A 24,276-nucleotide genomic window follows, 5' to 3' on the forward strand; every position below is an offset into this window, starting at 1 on the left:
TTTGTTTTTTTGATGTTTTGGGGTTTCTTTGTTTTCTTTTTAAAAACAGAAATGACTGGACTGCTTTCTATTACCTCATCATCACCGACTAAAGGTGCAACATCATCCAGTATCCGGCTGGGCGAAGGCTTTCAATTTGTTCCTTCTTCCAAATTTCTTTTACCAATGTAAAACACGTTGTGTAAATGTTCTGCTTCTTTCGTTTATTGATGATACTTTACTCCAGTTAGGACATTAGTACATCCAGTAATAAAGGTGCACTGGTCATTGCATTACCTGAACAGTCAGTATGTTCACCAACATGTAAAGAGAGTCAACTGAAGTCATTTCTGCCTACAGTGACAATGAGATCAATGTAAGATCAATGCTGCCACCATGTGGTATACAAATGAACAACAAATAACACTTATGTATATGTTCAGTCCACTTTATTTACAAAGACATTTCAATTAAGAGGCTGATTTGTATGTGAGACAGTCATACATTATATATATACACCAGTGATTTACCCCAGTATGTATTCGGTGACATTACAACAGAACAGAAAGTGCTTCAGTACACGTTAAAATTCATTTCCATACAGAGTTACACGAATAGCCTCAAGAAATATCTGATAATTTTAACACGGCACACGGATCTGAAGACACTAGCATTAAGATGAAGGCGTAAATCAAACAGTTCCCATCATATCTTTATTTCATATATTAAATCTAACTTGGAAATAAATTAGCAGGGGAAAGGTGGTCAAACAAGGCACCACTTATCTCATTTAAAAAATAAAAGTAAAGGTTCTACTTTGCCAAAACTATATAAGATTATAAAGTTTTACCGATGCTCACGAAGTAGAAGCTCTGAATTGGCTGCGATTTCCTCTGTACAGCATAGCTTTGCTCAGAGACTGCCTGCCACTGTATTTACTCTTCAATCTGGAGTACAGCAAGCTGCTCACATGGGGGTGACTAAAATGCAAGTAAACATGGTACCTTGAAAAACAAGCTCGAGTTTGTAAAGCTGTAAATATGTGACATCTTAAACACATTTTAAAGTATTATAAGAAAAGTTAACTTTCAGGAGGGTGATGGGTAATAATTCCAGTTTTTCAACAGAACAATAATTAAACAAAAATGATTTTATAGACTAAGAAAGTCATGCATAATGCAATGTTAAAAAATGAAAAACCAATCTGGAAGGTTAATAGATGGACAGAAACTAAAGTGTGATGTTCATGTCTCACAATGACCAATACTTACACCTGAGTTGGAAATAGCAGCGTTCACAGAAGGGCTTCCTGTTTCGGATTTGAACCTGGGCTCCTTTCTCTCTTCCTCCGAGATGTTGACGGCAGCCCACGCACTGAGGGGAGGACAGGGAAGTGAGAAAGGATTTAGGGACCATCTAAGACAAATCCAGCCGAGCTGTGACGTGGGCCTTTAGCGTCTAAATTATTTCACCAGACGGTCCGCCACCCGAGCACAGGATAACCAAGCTTTGTTTTGCGTAAAACCCCCACAGCATATAAATATCACAACAAGTGTGATGTGCATCGGTGACTTACAGGGAGGCAGAAGTGAAATTGCTTTTACATCTACATGCTAATGAACCAAGGCCAGCTAAATCTAGGGGTCCCCTGCCAGTGAGACTTTTACAGCAAGGATCTAAAAGCAAAGCAGGACAGCAGGTTGGCTTCTTCCACTCTATGCGCATAATAAGTAACTGAGAAAATAATGACAAACATAACAGTGGGCTTGACCACCACCCCCAGAAGCTTCACAGACAAAGAGACAGACTGGCTAATAAAAATAGATTCATGAAAGTGATAGAAACACTCCTCCTAGCAGATGCAAACTGATAACTATGATTGGAAAACAGACCACAGACATGAGACTCCTGCCAACCTCACAAGGCAAGTTGCAGTCACATTAGTCTCAACCCTAAAATTTTGTTCAGAATTAAACCCCAAAACACATACACCCAGTATAACTGAACCCTGTATGTTTTTTTTTCTTAAATGTTCATTTAACTGGGACCTGTTATGTTAAGTAACATAACAAGAATAAAAACTGAAAATTGGAGTAGAACTGAAAATTTGCATAAGTCATGTACATATTAGGCCTCTGCATAAAACATGTCATTTTAGCACCTCTCCCTTTAAATCAACTTTCTTCTGATTGGCTGTCCCTCGCAAACAGATTCAAACAGCAGATGGGTGTGGCTTCTGTTAAGCCAGAGCTGTGTGCTTGATATCACCATATTAAGATATACCCCAGATGAGATCATAGATTAGAAAAAAAGGGGTCATAAATCTAAAGTTTAGAGGAGTCTGAGCATTTAGCTCACAGGGATAACTTGCACATGTATGCATATCTAAGTCTGAAACTTTACCTCTTTAAAAAAATAAAAAATAAAAAATGTGCATCTACCATAGGGCAGAAAATAATAAGAAAAAAAAAGCAAAATCGATCCACTACTGTGGTGGAAATCCTACACTCCGGCAGTATTGAACTTCAAAGTTTCAAAATTAACTTTGATCAACACGTAAGAAATCAGGACCAAGTCTGTTGTCTTCCAGTGGCAGCTTTCTTGTCTCTTGCCTACAGATTCTGCAGCATTGTATGCAGATTCACAGAAATTATTGCTGTCACAGTCATCATGTGTTTTGTGCATCATTTGCCGTTTCCATTTTGTTGTTGCGTTCAGAGTTTAAGTGACTGAACTATAAGAAAATAAGTTCTGTGTTTCTATTGGCCAACCATGAACTCTGATCACATTTTAACTATAAAAAACTGAAGGACCTCATGTCAAAAATGGAATAGTTTCCTTAGAGATGAGGACCAGTTGCAGTTATTTGCAGGTATTGGAGCTATTGTGACTGCACCTTAACCCAGGTAAACCCTCTCACCTGAAAACAGCCAAGGTGGAAGTAGAGACTAAGGGCCTCTATGACCATAGATGGTCTACTACCAAGGATACGCCCACAGACAGAGCAATTCCTCCTGCCATTGACCATCCTGGGGCAGGCACATGGTAACCAGGTAAGGCCAAAAATGTCTGTAAAGACCTTTTTTTTTTTTTTTTAAGTACATGTACAAGAGATGAAAGCTTGTAGTTTACATAAATGTGTACCTGGCCTGATGACAGGACTGTATGTAAGGATTTCTCATGGATAATACTGATCCAGTGCTGTATCGCGAAGAGGCATTCCTACTCGGTGTAACGTAACCTGCAGCAGCCGAGTGTGGTCGAGGGTAACTATAGATTGAGGATTGGGGCTGACGCAAATTATCAAGATTATCCAGAGAGTCATATCTGCATGTAAGAAATCACAGTAGTAGAAGAACAATTGAAAACACACAGACTGAAAAACAGGCCATTGGGCAATGAGTCCAATCTTAAATGCAGCTTGGCTGAGATCTCACCTTTTCAGAGGAAGCCCAACAATCATGGGATCCTTGTAAAAGCTGCTGCTGCGCTGACGTATCCAGCTGTTGTCAGTCAGAAGCTGAGTCCTTTTCTTCATCTCCTCTAAAATCTGCTGCCTTTCTTTCTCAGCCTTGGACACAGACAGTCCTTTTCTTTTACTCTGATCCCCTGAACAAAAGCACATTGAAAGGGTTAGAGAAGTACATCTCCAAGACAGAAATGGATAATATAAGAGAAAGAGCTAAACTCACCTCTAGAATACTTGTGAGGCCCAGCTAATACTGGGGAAGACAAGGACTTTGTCCTATGGGAACAATAAAGTCTGCATTATTCAACCTTGAGAGCAATTTTTAATTCAAGTCCACAATATGTTGATGTGATTTTGTTTTATTTATTTTAAGAAATTGTGCTTTGAGTCATAAATCAAGCATTTTTTAAAAGTGTTTTTTTCTAAAAGAAAAAAACAAACAATTATCTACCTTTATAATAGCTTAATTTACAAAAATCACTGAAGTGGTGTGCAAAACCTGGACGTGCGTGACTAAAACTACAAATACAGTGGAAATTGGACCAGGCTTGATCTGACCTGTGTGCAGGGGACAGCTGAGCAAAGCCACATGAGCCATCAGCCCTTAGGTACAGCATTAGCAGAAATAAGGCCCAGCAAAAGCAACAGGAGGCACAGCAGAAACAGCAGTAATGATGATTAAAAAATGCTTTAGAACTTTTTGCAGATGAGACTCTTTGTAATAAACATGCTCTTTGTACCACATGGATAAGAGCAGCATTAAGAAAGAAGCAAAGCTTTATTTACCAGTCTTGTTGAGCAACCATCTCATTCTGCACTTCGTGTGCATTACTTTGCCGTTTTGGCCCCAACAACTCTTTCAGCTTTTCTCCATCAGTGCTCTGCTCTTCTTCTCTGGTTTTCTTCGGCATTGCATTCTCTTGCTGCTGGGTCCTGGTGAGGCCCACATCACCAGGGGTCACCTCAAAGGTTTTCTGGCTCTGAAACATGAATATTGTACATGTAGAATATTTAGGAAAAAGAAAAACAACATAACACACTGATAAAAGTGAGCAAAATAATTCAGTGCGGTGTCAGTGTCAGAGCTGCTGACTGAAAATGCAACATTATAGTGTAACCAGTATAATCTCAAAATGTAGTAAAATGTCATACATTAGAATCTTTAAAAAAAAAAAAACTTCCCTTCTTTGGTGCCTTATTAGGGAAAAAATGATTATAAAAACTGCTGTAAAATGAAAGCGACATTACCCCTGACTTCTTGGGGTCTATTACATCCTGTTGGTCTCTCCGCCACTCTGCCTCCAGCCTCTCCTGGTCCCGCTGATATTTCTCCTAAAAGCAAATCCAAAAACACCAGAGCACTTTAATAAAATTGCACTAAACTTCAAGCATATGCTCCTTAGTTCTGTTTGAAAGAGGCTTCACCTGTAGGAGGCGCTCCTGTTCTTCCTGCCACTTCTCCTGTCGCCTGCGATCCTCCTCAAGGTCCCAAGACCAGCTGGATGAGGGGGGGCTGAGCGATGGCACCTGGAGCTGGTGATGCACAGACAGACTAAGTTCAGACGTGATCACACTGCAGTACATCAACTCTTTAAACACACGCAGGTGACATATTTCTGACTGTGCACAGAAACTTACATCAGATATCGCAGATTCTGACCCTCCTGTGAGAGAAAATAATAGTTTAGGACCTGTGTAGTGTTTTGTTTTTTCCTAGAGTAGAGTAGCATCATGCAGGTCTAAACAGACGCAATTATTGGGGACACATTAGAAGATTAAGGAAGACTGGAGAAAAATGTAGCGGATATTTGATTTTGTTCCTGCTTCAGTCAGGAAAGCTCTGCTAGAGGCCTTCATCTGGCCAATCCCAGAAAAGCTATAAAAAAAAAATTAAAAAAAAGACCCAAACTGGTCACTGAAGACTTACCAGTAGGACTGAGTTAAACATTTCTCACCACTCATTCAGGATCATCACTCTCCAATGATCAGGGCCAACATGCCCACAGTTTATCAAAATTCAGCACACTATTCTGCTAATGTATCCCCAGCTAAAGATGCTGCACTGCAAATTCTGAAAAAGAAGCTGCAGAACAAAGCCTCAAGAACTTGTAAATGCAAGAAAGGTATCACAGTGTGCGGTAAAGCAAGCACAAATTTGCTGTGTTTGCTTGATGACGCAGCATGACACACAGTGGGTCTTTAGATTTCAGCATCGCAACAGCAGCTACACACAGTGCAAATATTTACCACATAAGTACACCCACGAGCTGAATCCTGCACAGCCTGAAGAGAAAAGCCATCGTAGGACACACAGAATCATCAACAACCACAAAGGACAGCAGAGGATATCAGTCTTCGTGCCAGAAAGTTAATGATCAAACAATGAAAACAACATAAAGAACCGTTGCACACAGTGGGCTCTTCTCATTTCTCTGTTTTGTGCCTCCTTATCTCCTCCCGCCTCCTGTCTGTAACCTGGAAATCAATTCCAGTGTGTCATTATTTAGGGATGCCTTAATTTCCAAAATGCATCTCAAGGAGAGAGGAGCCAGGAGAGAGGCAGGTTGCTGAAGGGACATATGAGTGAGGAAGTACTCTTGATATATTTAAAAGAACCATCATGATGTACCTTTGGTATATGATTAAAGTATAGAAGCTGCCATAAAATATAATGATAAGCTTAAACAAAACAGACATCACATAGTTATATGAAGGGGGGTTAAAAAAAAGTAAAAAAAAAAAAAAAAAAAAAAACTTTCATAGGACTACATACAGACCTATAAAAAAAAACTAGGTAAAGGTCAGCTGCAGCAGCAGATGTTGGTGATCAACTGCACTTGGTTGACGGATCACCAGCACGTGTGAGCACCTTTACAGAAGCAGAAGTTTTGGCAGTTTGCAGGTGTGGAGCACTGAAGTGTGCTAACACAATGCCATCATTTTCCCAGAAGTGAACGTCCCAGTGAATTCACCCCAAGGTCAGACCGTGCAATGCTCCAAGAAAATGCAAAAAGACTCTACAGGAGCTGCCAGGAGAAAGGCTCACCTCTCTAAGAACACAGCAGCACAGCTTCCAAAGGTTTGCAAAGCTGCATCTGAACAAAGCGCACGATTTGTGGAACAATGTCTTTTGGACAGACAAGACCAAAGTGGAGATGTCTGGCAACAATGCACAGTGTAACATTTGGTAAAAACCAAACGCGTGAAAACACACAAGCACATCAGCACAGAAGGATGGCGTGTTGGTCTTGTTTTTCAGCCACGGAAGCTGAGCACCTCGCAGTCAACGAGTTCACTAAACTCTTCTAGAGTCAAATATGAGACCACGGCCAAAGAAGTGTTGCAAAGGCCCGGTCAAAGTCCAGATCTTAACTTGATTGAGATACTGTGGTCAGACCTTGAGGGACCTCTGCATAAACAAATGCCTTCACACTGAACCACACAGTGAACTGAACCAATGTTCATCCACAATGATTTGAGAGACCAATATCATCCCCAAAACGATGAAGTCAAGTTTTTGCTGCTTAAGATGATTCTATAAGCTACTGAATCATGGGGCTTTCCACAGGACTTTTTGCGGTCCTGGAAAACCTTTTACATAACTATTCATCTGCAATGACTTCAAGATGATGGCTGCAAAGCTGCATCATTGTCATTTTGTTAAATGCCTCAAATTCCTGACCCCTTCCTGCACCTGATAGGAACTAAGAGGAAAAGAGGAAATCAATGCAAAAACTGAGAAATGAGAGGAGATCATCTTAATATAGGCTTATATTTATTGTGGTCTCTATATTTTGGACATGATCAGTGCCGTATCTCTGTGGTTGTTTGGTTAAAATTGGCAAAGCACTGTGAAAAGCAGTACAGTCTGCGCCCCTGCCCTCAGTTCTTCTGCGATTTTTCATGAACAAACTGTACAACAAACAGCAATTTATAGAAATCCTTTAATAGCTGATTTACTTTGGTGTAATTTGTGGTTACGCTGCTCTGATTAAAGCACTGCTATAAAGTATAATAGACTGATGTTATCACAGTGGTTATCTAGTAAAAGGCAATCAGCTAATCACCATGCATCTTTTGATTCCTTATAATTAACATCTCCTAAATATTCTTTAAAAAAAACAAGCATACTAAAAATGCGTATTTAATTCTAATGACAACTCAAACCAAGCCAAGCACCAGCCACCGAAGCCGCTTCACATGAAGTTCAAACTGCCATTTTACCTTGCTGCCTGAAAAATTCTGCCCTCCTTTTCTGATTTTTTCTAATAATAGTACTACAATCTACATGAAGAGGAAGGGTGGACAAAGTGAGAAATTACACATATTACACCCGAGTTATTTTTAGAGGAAGTGTTTTTTTTTAAATATCACTGCAATTACACACTTTATGCTCGGTGTTACCTTTATTTCTGGCTGTCCTATGTGTCTCACAAAGTTCTCCACCCATGACTTTACCCTGCATCACCTATGCAGGTGAAAAAAAGACACCATAAACTATAAGAAGAGCTTTGATCTTTTTTTTTTTCTAAATTGCTGTGATAGCTGCTAAAATAGTGCTCACGTTGTCTGTGTGCCCATTGCTTTTGAACCCTTGTGTGACTTGTGTGTCTGGAAAGGCAGCACTGTTGGCATGGTGATCAGGGCACCCTATCAGGACAGGCGAAGAAGCAGCAGTCAGATTGAGGGTCACCCTGCTCTGGCCTGGCTGGCTGTGATGAGTCCCCTCGCCGGTGCTCCAATCTAATTAAAAACAACTAGCCATCAACTCTAAGACCACGCTAATAATTTCAGGAAGTGGTAAAACAGAGCCGCTTTTACTCATTATCCTACCCTTGTTGCCATAGCGCCGAATGTCCATGGTCAAACTGCCGGTTTGCAGGGCAGATGCCATTTTATCCTTCCACTGGTCGTAGTTCATGTGTGCCACCGCAGCTCCATTGACGGCCACGATCTCGTCGTCGACACGCAGCTGGCAGAGCTCGGCTGGACTGCCTGAGGGAAGAAATGAAGAAAGATGAAAACGAGTACGGCATAAAATGAAAAAAAGAAAGTGCCAATTCAGAAATTATTTGCTTAGCATGAAGTGAGAAACACAGTAGGAGCTGTTCCTATCTGAAAGTGGGCCACTAAGCAGCGAGTAAGTGACACCTCTCTCATGTCCAATTCATTATTCATGGTTGCGTTTTAAATCACTGGCTACATTTGGTAGTTTGATGCTGAGAAGCCCTCAAATATTGTAAAACTCCTAGGTTAAAGTTTCTCTTCCCTACAAGTAACCGTATACATAATTACCATGTTCAGAAAACATAATCAAAATGTAGCCGTTTTGACATCTCTCCCCCTCCACCAGAATAAAAAATAGCTTTGAAATTCTGCACTCTTCCCCTTCTGCTGCATACAATTTCCCTCACAACAAAAATCGACCCACTAACAAATTTGATGCCTTTTTAGTCTGTGACCTGAACTGTCAGTGTCATCTGTTACCGTTTTATTCTCTAAGCGCTAACCTGTGAGAGCAAATTTCCTCTATAAAAAGCAAAAAAGAAAACATCTGTCACCGACTTGTTCCTGTCTCACACAAAGATGCTAAATGTAATGTTCTGTTCTTGTGACAAAACTTCAGCACTGCAGAGTTACATTTAACAAGAGTCTTACCGGGCTGAATGAGCTTAACTCTCGCCCCCGTCGAGTCCCAGTGAGTATGGAAACCAAAGTCAGCTAGACTGTTGGGTTTAAGAGTAAGGCTCACTCTCATGTCACTGTGATCCACCTGGAAAAACACACACACACACACACACACGTATGTGTAAAGGTGACACCGTGTGATCCAATGTCGAATGCTTCCTAGTGGAAATTAGAGACTTGAGTGGCCCGCTACACAAATATAGTAAGGAAGGGATACACTGAATGAACAGTTACTGTCAGAAATGCCATATTAACGCTGCTTTAAGTTTGAAACACTATAGTGAATGGTAATTTAAAAAAAAAAAAAAAAAAGTAAGGGGGAACCCTAGAAGTTGTCATGACAACACCATTTCATCAAACACCCATTTAACCTTATCTAATGATATAAATGACACCAGTCTACAAGTCACAATGTCTGAAAATAAACTTTTCCCAATATTCCAAAATGTTAATTTTCTGGTCGTCGCTGAGCTTATTTAATGAGAACAATCATTCATTACACCTTACGATCCCTCTCCAAGTGTCTAATTTCATGATATAAAAGATGGGTGTAGCCATAATGGCTGTTCCCTACATCCATCAAGCCCCATTTCCCCATTTTAAAGCCTTGGGAAGAGCACTCTCACCGTTGTTTTTTGGATAGATGCAAAGAGGAAAGTGAACGTGTGCAACCTGTCAAACAAGTCATTAGCCAATAATCATACCACAGATAATTCTCAATTTTTTAAACATTTTTTTCCCTCCCAATACGACCCAAAATAAGTCAAACTAATTTTGGGTCAAAAACTCAGCAAGGAAACTGTTTACAGAGGTAAAGACAGAAAGCTGCTTTCCCAGACATCTATAGGACCAAAAGTCTTTCTGCAACCACAGCTTTTGCCACCTGGTGGCTTTCACATGTAATGCAGGTTTAAGATGTTTCTGCATTGGCTTCATTTTTCCAACCCAGAAGCTCCATTTATGTTTTATACCAACTCTGGGTCGATCTTGTCTAGTGTAAAATGTTGACCTTCCAACTTGGACAAAGATTGAGGAAACCCCCAGGAGCAGACTGTCAATGCTCTAGCTCTGGGCCAGTGATAAAAACAAAACAACATCAACAAAAAGAAAACCAAAGAAACAAAAGAGCCGCACACATGCAGCTGGTCAGGCCCCTGAACTAATGCACTTTGAGAGTGGAAACTGGATTTTTCCACTGAAAACTGCTGTTAGTGTTCACTGTAGCCCAGGTTCATGAAAGTCAAGTACATTCGATACAGAAGTTGATGTCTGCTCTCTGCACAAGTCTGGGGTCCATAGTGTAACTACAGAATAACTGCAGGGGGTCAGAAAGTGACTTTGAGGGAGTGAAAAAGGGCAGCGGCTCTAGAACTGGTGCAGATCCAGCCAGTTTAAATCTGATTTTACATTATCATCCTTCTCATCCTTTATTTATCCAGGTGAAAAGTTTAATTGAGATTTAAATCTCATTTCCAAGTGAGATTTGGCCATAGGGCAGCAAATTTTTACAGGAGTTTGTTTCATTAATGTTTTCTATGGAGCAGTGGGTAATCACATAAATGCCATTGATTTGATTTGACACAGCTTCTTAAACTGTTGAAAATCTTACAAGTTCAAAAATACTCCAGCATACCTTTGGAAGATCTGTGCTTCCATCAGCTGAGAAGGTCAAGCATCTATTTTGACGAGACTGCAGATTTGAATAAGGTTGAGGCAGTATCTGGCTTTGAATGGAGGGTCGATAGTAATAGCCACTGCTCTGAAAGGAGGTCTGGCTGGAACGATTGGAGCTAGTCACTTGCTCTTCCTGTCCTGCACCAGTCTGCGTCCCCTGGTTGGTCTGATACTGACCGCTCAGCTGGGCGGTCGCAGTCTGTCTTTTCAGAGATGGTGAAGATGGAGAATCCTCTCTCTCACTGTTCAACAGCACACCCTGATTGTCATCTACCTGGAGATGGAGAAAAACAAGATGTGCTCAGAATCTGCAGCGCTGAAATGTTAAAGTAGGGCCTTAAAAATGTGTAAAACCAGCAGATTCGTGAGAAATGTGTAATCTTGGAATGAACTCCGCAGTGCAGCAGCACTTCTTTTATTAATGAGGAAGGAAATCAAAACAAAAGGTAACAAGTTAGCTCACACAGTGTGCACACACACACACACCAACTTACTTAAGCTTATTAGGCTGTCTTAACAAATCCCTGTACACCACCTTGGACACTAAAATGCCATTTAGCCAGAAAAATAACGGTGACTGTAAAATAATGTCAGAACGACAGGTTTTTCTGTTAAGCAAAAAATTAAATAACACTACTTTTTTTTTAAAGTTTGGATTTAGACCCAAGGTTTCCTGGCATCCATGTTCATCACCATCAGCATTTTCAGCTCTTATAATTGCCCAAACATGTTTTTTAAGCTTGATCAAAAACCTGAATGAATTGCAGGTTTGACAGTGACATTGTTAATATTTAAACTGAGTCAGCTGAGGAAGAAGATGGGTGTTAGGCTGGATTAATGCAGTTAAATGGATACGGTTTGATAAAACTAATCTTTTTAAAGAGCAACAGGGCCACAGCCGCACCAACCAGTGAACTCACATTGTACATTCTGGGCAGTGATGACACTCTGGACTGCTTGGTCCCAAAGGGTCTGGCTGTGATAGCAGAAGAGAGACGGGATGAGCCCTCAGACCGACGGTAACCACGGGGAAGGCTGGCTGAGCCAGACCAGGAAACAGTTCTGGGCAAGAACTTGTAGACGCCTTGAGTCTGTGGGGCCGTGCTTTGCTCTGCTGCTGCTTCCCAAGTGGACTTCTGTCCGTCTTCCTGAGAGTTGTCGTTCTGATGCGATAAATCCTCATCAGCAGTTTTAAGCTCCGGATCAACATAAAAAAATGCTTTCCGTTCACTAGACATGGATAAAGTGGGACTTTTGTTGCTTTTAGAATTTGCGGTCTCGTTCAGCTGTAACGCTGTAAAATGAGTGGAGATTTGTTTTGTAAGGCCATTTTGTGGCTGGGAAAGTTCACAGGTGGACTGGAAAGGAGCTGTGCTGCTCTGGGATTTCACTTGGGTTTGAGAGATCACAGGAAAACCTAGAGAAGGCATGCCAACTCTTGCTTCATCTAAAGCCGTGGAGGCAGAGTGGATCTCCTCTCCCAAGACTTTTCCATCAGGGACAACCACTGCTCCACCCTGAGAGGAAAGGGCCAACAATGAGTACAGTTATGCCATCTGGCAAAATAATAAAAACACCTTATAGGTTATAACACTTTTCACAACTCAGCTGTACTCAAGAAATGATTTAAAATCATAAGCATTTTTAATCCCATTATTAAAACAGTGTGTGGTGCTCATTAACATCAGGGAGTTAAAACTCAACAGTAGTGTAAACCTACTTGAGCGTGGGTTGAGCTCTGGGAGCTAAGAGGAACCTTGGGGCTGAAAGGTGCCTCGGTGGCATAGCTGCGGGCCAGCAGAGCTCGAGTATGTGGCCGGAGATCAGAGCTTGATTTTGATGGAGAAGTTGTTGAGTAAGGACGAGGCGCTGTGTTCCTGGTCCAAGGTGACTGCTGGTATCTGGGGTATTAATATGCAGGGGAAGAGTAACCGAAGGATTACAGGTAGCAGAAAACATGGAGGAAGGACAGGCATCACAACTCACGAGTTATAAAAAAAAAGGTACAGTGCTGTGAAACAGTATTTGACCTCTTGATTTCTTACATTTCTTGCATATGTGAAATGTTTCATATCAAACAAATATTAATATAAGACAAATATAAGCAGAGTGTGAATAAAATGAAATCTATTAACTGGTTGTTCCACCCTTGACAGCAAGAACTGCAATAAAGTGTTTGTGATAACTGGCAAAGGGTCCTTCACATTGCTGCCCACTCATCTTAAGTTTCATTCAGTCACACTGGAGGATTTTTGTCCTGTTTATTATTTAAGAATGAACTTTGACTAGGCCACTCCTAAAGCTTCATGGTTTGTTTTGGTTTTTTGAGCCATTCAGAGGTGGACTTGCTGGTGTGTCTGGATCACTGTCCTGCTGTGACCCAAGTGGTTTTGAGTTCTGATGGCCGGACATCCTGCTTCAGGATCTTCTGGTTGAGAGCAGAATTCATGGTTCTATCAATTACAGCAAGTCATCCATGTGCTGAAGCAGCAACAGCCCAGTTCAGTGAAACTGAAATCTGCTTTCTGAAATAAATGCGATTAATCACAATTCATGATTTACTTTTTCCACACAGGGCCAGCTTTGTTATGATAGCTTTCTGCCCTTAATAAATTAAATTTGTATTTATTCAGGTCATCTTTGTCTAATATTATTATCTGATCGATGATCTGAAACAAATAAGCCAAAGATAAATGAATAAAGAGTTAAAAACATTCTTTCATGCCACTGCAAATAGCTGTTTTCATACATTAGGCATGGTTTAAAAATATTTAAGAATTTATTCTTTTTAAAAACAACTGTAGCACAAACATACTTTAGTTTTGCTTCATTCTTCTCAATAGTTGTCACAGACCCATTGATCATCTTATCCATTACATGCTCTCTGTCTTGTGATTTAGTTCGAAGTTCAGACTTTGAGCTCCTACGACGGGTCTTCCACTTTTTCAAGTCCTGAAAGAAATACACAACATCAACAAACTACACCACTGCCTGTGTGCTTATCAAAAATTACCCCCCCAAAAAGCCACTTCAATTTAGACCACATCTGCATTCTTGACTTAGTTACTGTATTTGTAAACTACTATTAACCAGCATGAGTATATTCAGATATGCTCTTAACACACTGAGTTTTTTGATCTCTAAACATTCAACTATTTTTCCACTTTTTAAGAGATGATTTATCCAAATTTCAGGAGCAAGACCACCATATTATTGCTAAAACCACTTTCTAGATGGATGCAAACTGCATTTTGTTGCCTTGCACTTGTGACGTGTGCAATGAAAATAAAGTTGATTTTTTATTCTATTACTGCTCTACAGGCTGTTTATTTATTTATTCTATTAATGTCATGTCCCACCCTTCTTAGCTCTCAGGTTTCTCCTTAGTACCCGAGGACCTTCCCAACTCAGGAGCTGCTGTCAATATTCTTACTCCATTTGCCATTCTCTTACAACAAGTGTCTAATTTAGCGAATCTTGAATTTGTAATATGAAATGTCAAAAATAAGCTTTAAATTTCAACTTATAAGAATACGAAAGAGGAGTTATTTAAATGTGCAGAAAAAGCAAAATGTGAAGATCTACGATTACCATCTGATGACAAAAATGCTCAAAAGCTTCAAAACACCAAACGGACCGTGAAAAATATTGCTGTCAGCATTTATGCATCAACTTACATCCTGCCACTGAGCTTCGGCATCCTTGGCAGCAACGCTACACTTCCTTCTGTTGTCTTGATTCCACAGTCTCGTCAATCCGGTGTCCTGACTTTCATCATGAGTAGTGTTTGCATCAGGAGCCTTTCGCACAGGGTACACCATCGGGATGTCACTGAGAGATTTGCTCCTGGTTCAGACACACGGGAGGAAAGGCACTTAAACAATGATGGATGACATTATATGATTACACTGCAGCTTCATATTGCATGAAAGTGACACTTCTGAGCACCATGTAGCAGGGTATGCATGATAACAGCCACATTGCTTGCATGCATACACACACACACACACACACACACACACACACACACACTGCACATGCTTACACATGTATACACAACAGGGTGCAGTTCTGCCAGCTGTAGCAGCACATTCTGCAATGAAATGACAGAATCCTCAGCGAAGTGCGAGCACAAATGTAGCATGCCAGTCCAGTAATGCAAAAGTATTGGAAAAAAAAATGTAACAGATGTTGCTGTCTGGATAACACAACAGTCATGACTCATAGCAGGTAATAACACTGCTCTGGGCAACAGAGGATGTCATACATGACATTCAAATAACTTACAGCAGTATTTAGAAGGTGGTCTATCAAAACAATGACATAATCTGATGGGAAGAACCAAGACTGATTACAAACAGTCCTGTCATAAATTCCACTGTCAAGCCTGTGCCCAGAAAATTAATAGAGGTGATGTGCACCACATGCTCCACCTTCATGAAAAGGGAAACTATTGTGGTGGCATTATTTTGGTTCTTTACAAACTGAATGCAAACAAAAGCATACCTGGATGAAGCAGCAATAAAGCAGTCACGTCAAAGCGGCCTCACATTTTTGCTACGAATTTATGTTTAAAACTTTGGAACTTACCAAATCCAGCCAGGATTGACCTGAACTGGTCTCTCAGGCTTGACCTGGGTTTGACTGGCTCTAAAGAACCAGAGAAACAGACATGAAGACTGATGAACATCGTGTGCCTACATGTAGTGGACCTGGTTTGATAAAGCATCCAGCAACATGCTGCATAATATAAATTAATAAAAAAAAAGTGGTCAGGATAAGAGGTTAGACCACAAAACACAACAAAAGAGGTGCTGTATGAATGAGACCATGTTTTTGTAATACACATGGCTTCAAGACCACAGCCACTCAAACCCATCTCTCACACACACACAACATTTTTTGTATTGCATATAAAATACTCCACGCAGTTTCTTGACCTGTGGCATCATACTTTATTTTTCAAAAGCAATGACATTCACACAGTAAACTGAAAAAAAATATTGAAGGCACAGCTCATGTTATAAAGAATGTGAACAAACTAACAAATGCATCACTCAGCAATGTGGCAGGGCAGATAAAACATTTGGCTGGTTTTTAAAAAAAACAAAAAACAATGATCTTGATAATTTCATACAATAAATGAGAAAACTGTGCATGTTTTAACATCTTCTCATTAGCTGGATATTTGTAAATGTGTGGAAAGGCTTCAATCCACAACGAGAGCAGTTTGTGGTTAGGATTGTTATGATCGTGTGCTTGTTATGTACGGATCTTCAGGACAGCTGCAAAAGTTCAGGCTTGTGTTCAGGCTTGTGGGGCTCTCCAGATACGAAGTCAACGTCAAACTCTTCTGCAAAAGCCAAGGCTTTACGGCTACAGTCAAAGAAAAGAACAGCAAATATATAAAGTGTGTGCAACACAATTAGCAGCAGACCTTATAGACACAGGTCTTACAATGAAGGATTAAAAACAGGATAAAAAATATATACACACTGCAAGATCCTAGATCAGCTTTAAATTACATTATTATTCTTGCAAACTACTGCTAGCTAATTCCTTGTGCTTAGCAAACTAATATTTAGTTTGCTACAGCTGGCATATAAATCCACTGCTGCGTCACACTTTTGGTTATTTTAGCATCACATCTTCATGTTAGAGTTTAATGTAAGTAAAAACTAAGCTCAAGCCAGTAAAGGCAGCCATTATTTTATTTCTGCTTTGCAAAGCAATCCATGAATTATTTCCAGCTTTAAGTAGTACAATACTGCAATTTTACCATTGTTTTGTATTAGTTTTAAGCATATTTCTTTGTTAACACTGCTTTGAATGATAAAAAGAGACAGACCTCAGGCGCTGCATTTTATGATACCAGGGACGTCTTTGGGAGCCAAGGTAGATCCTGCGTACACGAACCTCCTCTTCAGGCGTCCAATATTGGGGTAAGAAGCGGTCATAATGCAGATTGGCAGATGTCTGATGAAGTGTCTGCTGCATTCGTCTGAAATGCAAGTCGTCTAGCACTGGGTCTGCCTCAGTATAATCATCCTCCGAGTCTTCCTCACACAGAGCTTGCAGGAAAAGCTCTTCAGTGGCACACTCAGGAGAACAGATAGTGAAGTGGCATTGAGGAGACGGAGGGGCATCTGCAGTGCTGCAGTAAACAGTGATATATCCAAATCTACGTTTAGCCACAGCCAATAGTGATCATAGATAAATCAGCTGGAATGAGCTGGAATGGAAGCGGCTCCAAATGTTACCAAGCAGACATTTGATTAATGCCTAAAAGCAAATCACTCTTTAGTTCTTGAGGATATTGTTAGATTTACAAAATTACTTTCATTGTTCATGTAGTGAAGATGCTTTTTATTGTGGCCGAGTAAATAGTAGTAAAGCAGAGCATTTGCATCCATATTTAGTTTCAGGGGAAAAAAAAAAAGGCCTGGCACAAGCAACAACCTGTGGAGTCAAAAATAATGTTTAAAACGACAGTTCCTAGAGTGGCCGCATGAGCCCGACTCCAAAGAGAGGTCCGTGCCCATCGACCTCTCAAGTCTGACGTCATTAGTGATTTCGCTTCTTTGGTTCCTAAGCTCAAACACTGCAGCACCACTGAGACTTAAAGATGTCCTAAATTCGCTCAGTTTCAATGCAAGTATCAGTGTGGATTCATGACATTTAATGGCATTTGAAGTTAGCTTCCTAGTTTCCATGTAAAGATGATATCCTGTGTTCTCACTGTGAGATTTCTGGAAAACTAAAACGTATGGCTCTGCTATCACTATGGACATAAATGGAGACAAACCTGAACTAAAACTAAACCATTTGCTCGCTATGAAAAATTCCTGATCTTCAGCTTCATGTAGCCATTCAAATCTTCATTAGCTTTAGTGATTCTTTTTTGAAGCATTCAAACTTTTGGTGTCTGGCAAACTGTGAGCACATGTGCTGTAGTTAGATTGTGAGATTTTAAACCCTAAACTTAAATATGCCACAATAACAGTGCTAATAAAAAGCCAGAGAGGCCTATTAGCTTATTTTAGGGTATTGCTTATGTTAAATAAAATAAGATACAAAGCATTAAAACATTTTTTTTTTAAAAAAAGACAGCCTTAATAAACAGAGTAGGCCTTTATAGAGGATGTCTCCCTTTGTGACAACTGTACTGTGGATGTCTTATTAAAAACAAGTCAACCATTTTGGAGAATTTCACTCCTCAAAACTGAGTTGCAAAACCTCTCAAAGAGTGGATGCTATAAAGCAAACTTTTGTCAGTTACTTCGTACCTATTAGCAGAGGCTGTGTGATGCATGTATAAAACATCCATAAACTATACGCTTCATAGACAACCATGGCTTTTAATAGCCAACATGGTGATAACCCAAGCGCTACAACTGAGCCTTTCAAATGCAGAATACAGAGGGCAAGTCTATGAATTAGGAGCACAAGAACATAGTTTCAAGCACAGAGGTTCCATCAGGGCAAGCAAAGCAAACGGTCTAACAAAAACGACACGCATCAGTTAAAACCAAGTGAAAGCAATCTCATTTTACCTCAAGCAGCACTCTGTCAAAACCTTTCATCCAGTTGCTTCCATCTTTATATTACTGCCATCTTGTCGCCACAGTTGGCTAAAGTATCTGGAGGGGGCTCAACTCCACTCGCCTCCAATTTCCATGAAATCTATAACATGTCTTTAGTCTATGGGTGCGTCTGTGTCCTGTTAACAGTGGACTGAGCAGGGAAACAAGCAGCTTTTTCTTGTTTTTTGCAAATTGAGGACAAGCTGCCTGCGGCTCTGCTTTCGTTGCTTTTGAGATCAGCTACCATTTGCCTGTTGTGTGGAAACAGCTAGCATTAGCAAGTAAACAAGCACTTGTGATAAATTCTCTCTTACTAATAAGAGTAAGAGAGTTTCAGGGGATCCGACTTTTATTGGCTCCGACTGATCCAATAAAAGATCATTTTAATCACTTCTTTAGCAAGCAATGCAATGCTAATGGAGAGGGAACATGGCTCCTGCCATGTCTGATTTAATAAAACAGGCAAACTGAACAGGTGCTGGCTCCACCAGCACTTTCAGATTAACATGTATGACATCATCTCTGCTTGCCCTTCTGTAAAAGTCACTGCACATCAATGATTTAAACCAACACTCTTGTCAAAGACTGCAAAATGTAATTTTCTCATAGAAAAATCAGATCAGAATTTATAGCAAATGATCCGTGTTGATAGTTTGGGAACTGCTATCATGAGAACGCAGAGGTTCACTTGCCAAACTGACCCTTTGCGGTGACGTGTTACCAAGTCTGGTGCTCATCTCACACGAGATAAAAAAAGTGACAATATCCAAGCTCAAAAATAATCCTTAGAAGAATAATTTAAATGGTAAATGGCCTGTATTTATATAGCGCTTTACTAGTCCCTACGGACCCCAAAGCGCTTTACATATCCAGTCATCCACCCATTCACACACTGGTGATGGCAAGCTACATTGTAGCCACAGCCACCCTGGGGCGCACTGACAGCTAATAACTAATTTAAGTTGTAACAGACACTTAAAAAAATAAATAAATAGGAAATTAGTCTTGACAGTGACGTTTTAAACAAGTCTAGCAGGCAAAGAACAGCTTAAGTAGCTTGAAAACAATAACCATCTTGTTTGTGTCATACCAAAGTGACTACTTGTGATGGCTGTGCCCATGAATGGATGCAGACATTGTTCATATTGTTAATTGATTTGGATTAGGGTTTAGTGTGAAGGAAAAAGCACTCAGCTGCAAATTAGAAACTCCAAACTGTCGGAAACCAAGCAGCCTTTAACAGTTCTGACAAGTGTGAAATTTAATCCAAACCGAGCCTGAAAGAAAAACAACCCGACTGTATTCCACTGACTAAACTCGGGCTCATATTTAAGGAACTCCAGCTTCATATAAAGACAGCAGTATGTTATTGTTTTAATCATTTACATTATGCACTCGTCTTCATAATCACACATAAAATAAGCAAGAAGTTAGAAATATAAAAGCTATTTTTTGAAAGGTCGCCTACGGGTAAGTTAGGTAGCAGCAGCGTGTGAGGAATTTTTGTTTGGCCACAGAAACATCTGGAGCACCTGGTAAATGGACTCGCGAAGCCACTTCCATTCTCCTCTGGTCCTTGTTTTCGTCTGAGTGGTGGGACATAGCCTTTGTTTTGATGAGCTGTCACCTGCTTGTTTTCCATCTTGAATACCTGCTCAGCTTCTGCGTCGCCTCCAAAACCTAGATATCACAGAGACACGAAAATTAACCCAAAAATATACATTTAAATGGGGGAAAATAAAACATGTATGAAAAACAAAAGCTGAACTAAACCTCATCAAAATACAAGGAAGGTTGCACATCAGAAAGAAACCTTTCCTGGATGACTGAGCCTTCACACAGTCAAGCCTTTAGGGAGTATCAGGGCAAGTATTTAACCTCTCCCATCACACACACAGTTATCACACCAGAGTGCAGAATCCATCACTGACATGCACTGAGCCTGACATCAACACTTGCAGACAAAAAAAAAAAAAAAAAACTTGCATAAAAGAGCAGCAGGTCAGAACTTTGTTGATCCACCAAAATGACGTTGATTAACAGTATTAACATGGAATCCCCCAAAAATGTGTCATTATAAGTTTGTGAAAACACATTTTTGGGGTACATTTCTGTCACTTCAGCAGTTTCAGGCTGATCTTACAAGGATAAAAAAAAAAGTTTCACTTTTGCAAAAGTTTCAAAAGCAGTTAGTGTAAAATCAATGAGCAGAGTTACATTTCAAAAACAAAAGACAGCAATAAACTAAAGGGGGGGAAAAAAAAAAAAAAAAAAAGCCACCATCAGCTATAATCTCCATAATCTTTCCACAAATTGCAGTGCAGTGTCAAAATATTTAGCAGAAACCAAACACAGATTCCTTCACACCCCAGTCATTGTATCACAAATGTACCTTCAACATTTGGGTGCAGGGCCCGGGAGTTAAAGGAGTCAATGCTGTCTGCAGAGTTGCCTCGCCAGTAATTCTTGTACTGACATTCCTCTTCTGGATTTTGGCACAAACTATCGCTGCTGTCTTTCACAGGTACACCACCCTCATCTAGAGCCTGGAGTAGGAAGGGTTAATAGAAGTATAAAAATAAAGTAATGCAATCTTTAAATACTTAAAGAGAAAAATAAAAAATTACCTTGGACAAGGCCAGCCCCAACAGGCCCTCAAAAGCCTTCAAATTAAGCTGAGGGCCATTGTACAATGTGTCCAGGTGAGCCTTGCGACCCAACCAGTAAACTGTTATCAGAACCTGAGAAAGAATAGACAGAATTACAAATATGACCAAAAGACACTACACTGCTCAAAACAAATTAAGAGAACAGCTGATCATCGCTTTCAGTTAAACTTGAAAGTGAAAACAGGTGTACTACAGATACAACAACACCAACAAGACAACTTTCCAAGTGTTGTTACGACCCCTCTCTTCTGAACCACGTGGAAGAGTCCGGTGATGCTGTAGCAAATGTAAAAGGGGATGCCACTGAAAGAACTGCCAGTTCAGGTCCTCATGTCATTCTGATGGAGTCCAATTCTGACAGTTTGGTCAGAAACGTGCTCATGAGCTGCCCGCTGGCTGTCATTTTGTGCTTATGCAAGTAGAACAATTTCTTCCTCCTCACATAAAGCAACTTGGATTGATGCCCTTCTATGGCCCCGTCTAGCTCTCCTGGTGAAAAACCACCCGTCTCCTGTGATCTCCTCCACACTGTTGAAAAACAGCAAACCTTCTTGTGACAGCACAGCCTGAATGAGCTGCAGGTCCATCGTGGGTTACCAGTAATGTCAAGGACACTAGCAGAGAGCTAAACTACAGGAAACTCAGTCAGGAGGGATAAACGAAGCAAGCAGTGGTCTACAGCCCCCACCTGTAACACCACTCCCGGTTAATTGGTTCTCTTGTTGTTGCCTGAACCTGTTTGACGACAGTTTATGCTTCCTAGCTGAAATTTAACTGACTTTGCTCAAAACTGTGATGATCGAATGTGCCTTTATTTCTTTAAAGCAGTGCAGTGAGAGGAAAAAAAAAGGATGATGATGATGAAGAGGAAAATGAAGAATTGAAATATGCACCTCTGAAGTGCATTCAGTTTTTTTTGCCATGTGTGAGAATCAATTTTTCCTTTTCTGAATTTCAGCCATCAGTGTCAGTATCAAGGTGCACCAACGAAGCTACTTCGATTTTCCAAGGAAAACGATGTTCCACGACTCACTATAATAATCCCTTTTTCAAAAGTAAGCATTTCTGTTTGCCATATTAGACTGTTGGCGCCATTATAGCTGCAATTAGTTTTATTTTCCCCTAATTTGTACAAGCAGAGCGTAAACAAGCATTCGGGGCTTATGTCAAACTTAATTAGGATAAAATGTGTTTCTTTCTCTCCAGTTCTCTCTCATGCCAAGGAAATTACTTCACTGCTTGCAACAGATCACAGGTTAATCCTATATTAGCCATGCATGATTCCATTTTATTTAATAAAGCAAGAAACCCATAATTACTCTTGGCTTTTCAAAAGTCCTTATAAAAAGGGGAAAGTAGATGAAAATTAACAGAAGGTTGGATTAATAAAAAAATAAATAAAAAAAACTACCCGGATGTACATAAACCCTGAATCTCATCTAAATAAATATTATTTAAATATTTAAATATTTTTCTTAAGTCATACAATTTTTTGAATGTATTCACAAAAACAAAATGAGAACTTTAAAGAAAAGATCTGATGGATTATATAAAAGACCAAGTGTATTTTGTATTGTATTTTATTAACATTTTTATTTTTAATTACATGGAGTGCAACAGTTCATGCTGGTGTGCTGCAGTGCTTTGGTAAACTGTTCCAATTGGCCCAAATTCACCCCAAGTGGTTCATTTAAAAGAATAATTAACTAAAAAAAAAATACAAATAAAAAGAAGGCTACACCCAGTTCAGTGACTGTAGTCTGGAGGAAAAAACAAAACCCGCCGTCCGGGGTTAAAGTTCACAGCTACTGTGCAATTCAAATGAGGCTTCACACGTCCATGTGCATCACTCAGTTCCACACACAGACTTGAGGCAGTTAAGATGGGAGTTTCCAGACGGCCTCTGCTACTTATGTATTCTTATATTTCCATCATTCTTTAAACTCTACGAAGGCTTTAACACCAGACTCCTGGGATTTGCCTCAACCTCAGCAAGCTCAGCAGCCCCTCCTCAAGGCCACCTTATTTGTCATACTTCAGCCTTCAGCATCAGTAGTTCAAGCTAATATATTGATGGACACTGCTTCCTTTATGGCTTTATACCCAACTCATTTACCCAGAAAGGAAAAGACACCCCAACAAGAGAATAACGACTTACATTTTTGAGTCGTCTGTTGCCTTCGTCACGCCTAAAATAAAATTTCAAGACAGAAATAAGTACTTAAACAAAAGAGCCAAACATCTGCTGCTACAATTTACATTTTGATTGCGTCACTGAAAAGTCCCGGTGAATGAGATAACTGTGAAGGAAAAAAGTTACAGTGACATCTTAAGCCTTCTCATTTGCAATCCTCACTAATCAGCAACTTATCAGGTTTTATGGAGAACAGGCCATCAGCTCATATAAAGGAGCAGCTTGTTAGTGAAAGTGCAGACATTTATGAATGCAAAGCAGCACGTTCACTTTTATCTTTTTAAATACACACACTGAAAACTCAGTCAGTGGTAACTATAACCTACGCGGAAAACATTAGGCCCTCGTGTATTTTGCCAATACACAGTGGTTCTGCTCATACTGTATTTATTTTACTCTGTATATGCCATTTGTTTTGATTTTCTTGCTTTATAGCACCGATGTGGGACCGTACAACAATTTCACTGTACTATTGTACAAAGTATCACTGTGCAATTGCAATAAAGTTAGACTTAAAGGTCCAGTTGCAGAGGTATGTGTTCATTCACCTGAGTGTCACACGAGTAGAGATGTCCTGCAGGTCACCTGGATGAAACAGCTGGGATTCATTTAGTCCCAGTTTCTCGCAGGCTTTCAGGAAAACATTCACATTATCCTGAAATATCAGAACAGATGGGGAAAAAAAGCATGAAAAACTAGAGAAACAGTTGATGTTTTTTCTGATAAACTAGTAATGACCAACTCCAGCCTTAAACAGTTAAAATCCACCTCATCCAAACAATTCTCCAAGTGAGAACAGCTGGGAGTACAACCTACAATCAATTCTGATTCATCATTAATCATCTATTCATCTGTCAAGAAACACTCAGTAGATATTATCTAATAAGTAACCCATTGGTTTAGAAATCATACTTGCTCTGTTCAACCACTACAGCAGGCAGGATTACAGCCAAGCACAACTCTAGAGCTGCAAACAGATCTATTTAGATTAGCTTAACATATCCTATCTAGTCGTCTGTC

General features: G+C 40.0%; 1 protein-coding gene across 1 annotated transcript in view; it reads right to left on the minus strand.

Moving 5' to 3' along the window:
• Nucleotides 1-622: 622 nt before the first annotated feature.
• LOC102797773 (LIM domain only protein 7-like) overlaps nt 623-24,276 on the minus strand; it is a 30,787-nt gene continuing 7,133 nt past the window's right edge. The window contains exons 5-29 of the mRNA XM_087839558.1: nt 23,805-23,911; nt 23,221-23,251; nt 21,021-21,134; nt 20,786-20,939; nt 19,926-20,073; nt 15,401-15,460; nt 14,488-14,656; nt 13,626-13,762; nt 12,531-12,711; nt 11,731-12,327; nt 10,770-11,084; nt 9,107-9,221; nt 8,282-8,443; nt 8,013-8,191; nt 7,853-7,916; nt 5,087-5,112; nt 4,874-4,981; nt 4,697-4,780; nt 4,235-4,428; nt 4,007-4,051; nt 3,672-3,724; nt 3,417-3,588; nt 3,124-3,306; nt 1,251-1,353; nt 623-959 (exon numbers count right to left, since the gene is read on the minus strand). Coding sequence (XP_087695684.1) covers nt 915-959; nt 1,251-1,353; nt 3,124-3,306; nt 3,417-3,588; nt 3,672-3,724; nt 4,007-4,051; nt 4,235-4,428; nt 4,697-4,780; nt 4,874-4,981; nt 5,087-5,112; nt 7,853-7,916; nt 8,013-8,191; nt 8,282-8,443; nt 9,107-9,221; nt 10,770-11,084; nt 11,731-12,327; nt 12,531-12,711; nt 13,626-13,762; nt 14,488-14,656; nt 15,401-15,460; nt 19,926-20,073; nt 20,786-20,939; nt 21,021-21,134; nt 23,221-23,251; nt 23,805-23,911 — 3,546 coding nt within the window. The 3' untranslated portion in view covers nt 623-914. The remainder of the gene's footprint in view (nt 960-1,250; nt 1,354-3,123; nt 3,307-3,416; nt 3,589-3,671; nt 3,725-4,006; nt 4,052-4,234; nt 4,429-4,696; nt 4,781-4,873; nt 4,982-5,086; nt 5,113-7,852; nt 7,917-8,012; nt 8,192-8,281; nt 8,444-9,106; nt 9,222-10,769; nt 11,085-11,730; nt 12,328-12,530; nt 12,712-13,625; nt 13,763-14,487; nt 14,657-15,400; nt 15,461-19,925; nt 20,074-20,785; nt 20,940-21,020; nt 21,135-23,220; nt 23,252-23,804; nt 23,912-24,276) is intronic.

This window comes from Neolamprologus brichardi, chromosome 1 (genome assembly GCF_056152115.1).
Source record: "Neolamprologus brichardi isolate AB-2024 chromosome 1, ASM5615211v1, whole genome shotgun sequence".
Classification (NCBI taxonomy): Eukaryota; Metazoa; Chordata; class Actinopteri; order Cichliformes; family Cichlidae; genus Neolamprologus; species Neolamprologus brichardi.